Genomic DNA, 5,486 nt, shown 5'->3' on the forward strand with positions numbered 1-5,486 from the left:
AGCTGCATGCTGACATTTGATATTATTCTTATCTGTTCACCGATTTACTGATGTGCATGCCGGTGTTTGGTCTTGAAGCTGTGTCGCAGATCAGTTGCTGGCCCGGGAACTTATAAAGATAGAGATAGCTTAACCTTCCTTCCTAATGTCATCGCCCGCCAGTGCAACCTTGATACGACAAAGTCTCGATCAGACATGTTGCAAGCGTAATGGTCAAGACCGTCAAGAATCTGCGGGACGGTATCAAGAGCCTCGTACGGGTCCGTGTTCAAGTTGTTTCGGGCTACGAGCTACACAATACGTTGACCTTGCAGACGAAAACGGAGATAGTGACCATCATTCACGACCTCCTTCATGGTAATGAGTCGTTGGACCCGTGTCAGAGTCAGCACTGAGGTTTCGGTTGAGGACTAAAGGTAAAGCTTTTTCGATACACCCGGTCAGTGCAGATATCAATTCCAGATTTGAATGAGAACTTCAACGGTAGAGTCCCTGATGAAGAAGCTCGGAAAGTTTCTAACTGCTCATGTGACGGCGAAGCTGATCGTCACAGTGATGGCGTTGATATCATCGAACGCGCCCGGAGACAGTTGGATCAACCGAAGGTGAAAAATTGTCTCACCCCTATGGTGGTTATATGAGATAATGCTCGCGCGATAGCGTTCCCCTCATGTTCGAAGTTATGCAGAGTACTTCCCTTGGGTGTCGCTGCAAAGATATAGGTGTGGTCTTCATTCGTTTTTTCGGGATCTAAATCCGTTTTAGGCCGTTCCTTGCGTGTTCTATCTGGGAGCGGATTATGACCGAGGAGAGCAAACATTATGTTTTCACCATGGACGAGCACTGAGAACTTCAAGGGTATTGCCGACGTTCGCCACAATCAAATGAAGTGACCGTGACGGTTATAGTATATCACACAACCTGCTAACTCATCAACGCACACTCAAACAAGCACGCACGCACGACAAATATCAACATGAACTCAGATAATATGGAGATTGATAGTGTCGAAATTGGTTCGTTCTAATATTCGCGACTGCAGGGAATTCAGATTAATGTACTCGTAGACACCTATCCGATGGACATCGACGAACCACTGGGAGACGTTTCGATGGACAACGATGAAGCCCAGGTAAGCGCGATCACTCTATTTAATTTTAATTCATTCTAATATTTACGATTGCAGGGAGTTTTTTTCGATGTACTCAAAAACTATCCGATGGACGTCGACGAAGAATGGGGACAGGATGTTTCGATCGATGAAGTCCAGGTACGCGATCACTCGTCTGCTTAATTTTAATTTGCTCTAACTTTTATTATTGTAGAAAGATACAAACTACGATTCTATGGACGTCGATGATAACGAAGGTGAAGACTTGATGGAGGTTGATCTGTAGTGCCGCATAATATTTTACTCTTTTTGAATACTAAATGTCAAACGGTGCTCTTCTCTGCGATGTTCCCAAAACAAATGGACTCTCTCGCAAGGAAAATTCTACAGAAACCTCTCGAAATCACCGTTGGCGGGCGTTCTGTGGTCGCCGCGGAGATCGAGCAGATTGTTGAAGTGCGTCCAGAGGAGTCCAAGTTCAATCGCCTCTTGGATATCCTGGGGCAGATGTACAACGAAGACCCTGAGTGCCGTACTCTCATCTTTGTCGACAGACAGGAAGCTGCTGATAACTTGCTCCGCGACCTTATGCGCAAAGGGTACTTATGTATGTCCCTGCATGGAGGCAAGGATCAGGTTGATCGTGATTCTACCATTGCCGACTTTAAATATCTACCGTGCGCTTAAGGCAATTAATGCAGCTGTTCCAAGTGAGCTTGAGGAGCTGGCCAACGGTATGTTTCGCTCCATTATATTCGTGATCTATGCTTATTACGTCGTTAGGCTTCTTGGAAAAGGTCGAGTCTGGGAAGGCGCAAGTTGCAGGCTCAGGATTTGGTGGAAAAGGTCACAGAAGACAAATACCCAGCAACGTCATGGGAAATGCAGACTTTCCTGGCGTACGGCGTGACCACACTACACAAGTGCGTGATTTCTTTTCCACACACTCATTGACCATTTCATTCCCGAACTCCCAGCCCAAGTCTACATAACTCCCTCGGCTACGTCGAGCGCGGCACGGTGGAGCCTGAAAACAGTATATCCCCCAGCCGAAGTCGAAGATGCCTCTGAAATCACTATCCGCTTGTCATCGCGCTATCCATGGCTGGACATCTGTGAGTCACCCAGTATTTTTCATAACGAGTCACCCTGACTGGCGCGTCAGATCCCTCGGTTTACCCTTTTGTTGAGCCATACCCGACGTTAAATAAGACGTGCGAAAGCCCTATGAGCATATCTCAGACTCACTACAAGTCGGAATGTGTGAAAGTCACCTTAGCTAGGTATTACCCGTCATTCGATTTATGTAAGACCTCACCTTCACCCTCGAGTCTGATGTACTGAACCTTTCATTCTAGATCCTGCGGCATATCCACACTTTGACCTGTATCCTACCTTGCCAAAAATCGGGTCCGGAGGTTCGCAACAAGAGGCGTCTGCCAAGGTAAAGCAGGAGACTCAATTCGGTGAATAGTGATTCAGAATCTTTACTCCTTTCAGGACATTGTCGATAGCGTATCAGTTGACCTTGCGGGCACTTACCCATACATTTGCCCTTGTGAGTTGGCTCAAGTGAAAGTGAGCAATTGCCCGATACTTAATTTGCTTCATGTAGATCCTCCCACTTATCCTCACTTTGACCTGTATCCACGTGTTCAGACACATGCATCCCGTGATGACACGGATCTGACGACCAGCAAGTTCATCGCTACGAGTAGCACGTATCCCTTTTTGGTCATTTGTGAGCTCTACATTATGTCCTACTACTCGCTTTCTCACAAAGTACGCAGATCCTGCTGTGTATCCGCACTTCGATCTGTATCCCGCCCGTGCGGCAAAATTAGCAAGTCGGGAGGAGGACATTACCAACAATAAGCTTTTCATTTCGAGCAGCACGTACCCCTTATTGGTCATTTGTGAGTTTTACATTATGTCCTCTTACTTGCTTCTCACGGAGTACCTAGATCCTGCTGTGTACCCCCACTTCGATCTGTATCCCGCCCGTGCGGCAGAATTGACGAGTCGGGAGGAGGATATGACCAATGGCAAGTTCTCTGTTCCAGTGTATCCCTTCCTTGTCGTTTGTGAGTTCCGCATTCAGTTTTTTCTTAGCCATCTTCTCATAGTGTATGTAGATCCTGCCGTGTATCCGCACTTCGATCTGTATCCTGCCCGCGCGGCAGAATTAGCGAGTGGGGAGGCGGACATAACTAACAGCAAGCCTTCCGTTTCGAGTAGCACGTACCCCTTCTTGGTCATTTGTGAGTTCTACATCACGGTTTTTTCCCTTTTCTCACAGAGCATGTAGACCCTCGTGTGTATCCTCACTTCAATCTGTATCCCACTCGCGCTGCAGAGCTAGTGACCCGGGAAGAGTCCAACATTCTTCATGTGACTGCTAGTCCCCCTATCTCGTGATCTGTACGTCCTTCAATTATACTGCAAATGCTACCCAAACTAAATTAGCACGAAGAGACCAAGGCAAGGCTGGCATGGGACGACCCTAAGGCTAACCGTGGTTATGTTCAAGTTGGCCGTGAGCGTGTCACCACTTCAATGGATGCGGCCGAGATCGCTGTATTACGCGCAAAGGCTCCAGACACCAAGGAATCTATGGAAATCGGATGTGAAAATCATCCTACGTTCAGTAATAAGTGGCCTCAGGAAACTGAAGTACCTAGATTTAAGCAGACGATGCTCCACTTTTTCCAGGTACGTGCACACAGAAATTTGCACGCATAATGATTTGACCCTGGGTCTCTGTTACCATAGACTTTCCACGAAGTGCACACTATGGTCATGAAATCGATTGCGTTGGGTCTTGACCTTCCTGAGGATTTCTTCGACAATAAGATCGATCGTCAGGACCATAGCTTACGGCTTTTGCTATTCGAACCTCTTTACTTTTAGGCGACGGTCAAGCCAGGGCCGCTTCTCACACAGGCGAGTCCGTTCCTTTTTAGTGACACTCAGCCGTCGAATTTGACTTGCTTTGTCTCTTAGATTACGGAACTTTGACACTCTTGTTCCAGGATTCCATTGGCGGTTTAGAGGTCCAGAACCCTCATACTAAGCATTATCAACCTGCTTCACCCATCGTTCGTTTTCTTCTCCTCGGCTTGCTCTTCGAGTTTTTAACTCTCTATCTCCATAGCCTGGAACAATTGTTGTAAACGCTGGGGACCTTTTGGCGCGCTGGAGTAACGATGTTCTCCGTTCAACTCTCCATCGCGTAGTTGCCCCGCCTGCAACGAAGATCAACGCTACCGAAGGCATGACGCCCGCACGGCAATCAATTGCATTCTTCTGCAACCCGAATTTTGACGCTATCATCGAGAGTTTGCCCACTTGCACGAGCACATCCAATCCAAGCAGATATCCTCCACTTACTACGGAGCAATACATTGTAGGACGTTTGGCAACTACTTACTCATGAAATACGCTCAGACACGAAATTCTGACGGTCAAGTATCGTATATTATTTATAGTGCAAGCAACGACATACATTACGATTCGTATGCAGGGTGGTGTCCAGATGACCGAGTATGTATGCAAGAAAGCATCGTTCGGTCCACAGTTCATGGATAAGAGCATGTATACGACATGAAGTGGGTGAAATGCAAGATGGTGCAATCGATAATTGTTACCGTATGGCAGTCAAGTCATGCTCAGACTCGGAGGTCTTCTTTCTGTACACTAGTGGGGCAACGCCAAAGCCACTTCCCGCGAGAAGGTCATGGATGACCTCAGATAACATCTTAATTTAGAAGAAAAAAGAAAACAGTAAACGACGTTGAGAGGAATGTGCTACCATACCTCATGTGTTGCGATGGCGCCATGTCACGACTTTGTGATGGACTCTAATAGGAATATAAGTTAGATGAGCAGTGCTAGAGCTACTTATCACGATAATGTCTTGAATAGTGTCGTAATTCAACATATAAATAAGGCAAAACGACAATGCTCGAAATAATTGGCACAAGCGAACTATCGCCCCCCATCTACTGCAAGGGCGCAATCTGACGACATCGTCGTGGATTGCTCATGTCACTCTGCATTTACGGATCTCAATGGCCATGTATCTACAAGTCAAATTTCTCGCAGTATATATGATATTATTTAGCAGGAACAGAATTGGATCCTTCTATAGTTCTCACGGCTACAATATCAAGGAATCATCAATTTACTGATGAACGGTACTACTGGTCCATTCACGAGGTGCTACAGGGCCGAATTTTGGAATAAGATGTACACTCCTGCAAATATCAGAAATGTCAATGATGCTTGCCAGACGCTCTCCATTACGAATGAGGCGGGAAATTTTATACAAACCATGGTTTGCTTCAGGCTGCCCGAATGGCGTGAACCATTCCAC

At 46.6% G+C, this 5,486-nt stretch overlaps 2 protein-coding genes across 2 annotated transcripts; both read left to right on the forward strand.

The window, feature by feature from the left end:
• Positions 1-976: 976 nt before the first annotated feature.
• F5891DRAFT_1201791 (uncharacterized protein) lies at positions 977-1,397 on the forward strand (the record flags this gene model as incomplete). The annotated part of the gene is made up of 4 exons (XM_041368911.1): positions 977-1,016; positions 1,068-1,132; positions 1,187-1,270; positions 1,326-1,397. 4 exons carry the CDS (start codon positions 977-979, stop codon positions 1,395-1,397), a joined length of 261 nt encoding a protein of 86 aa, XP_041216411.1.
• Positions 1,398-1,875: 478 nt separating this feature from the next.
• F5891DRAFT_1233577 (uncharacterized protein) lies at positions 1,876-4,750 on the forward strand (the record flags this gene model as incomplete). Its single annotated transcript, XM_041369607.1, has 7 exons — positions 1,876-2,038; positions 2,809-3,020; positions 3,486-3,502; positions 3,598-3,823; positions 3,884-3,971; positions 4,115-4,209; positions 4,266-4,750. The coding sequence occupies 7 exons, from the start codon at positions 1,876-1,878 to the stop codon at positions 4,545-4,547; spliced, it is 1,083 nt and encodes a 360-aa protein (XP_041216412.1). The 3' UTR covers positions 4,548-4,750.
• Between the last annotated feature and the right edge of the window lie 736 nt (positions 4,751-5,486).

The sequence above is a fragment of the Suillus fuscotomentosus genome (genome assembly GCF_016647785.1).
Source record: "Suillus fuscotomentosus strain FC203 chromosome Unknown F5891scaffold_328, whole genome shotgun sequence".
Lineage (NCBI taxonomy): Eukaryota > Fungi > Basidiomycota > Agaricomycetes > Boletales > Suillaceae > Suillus > Suillus fuscotomentosus.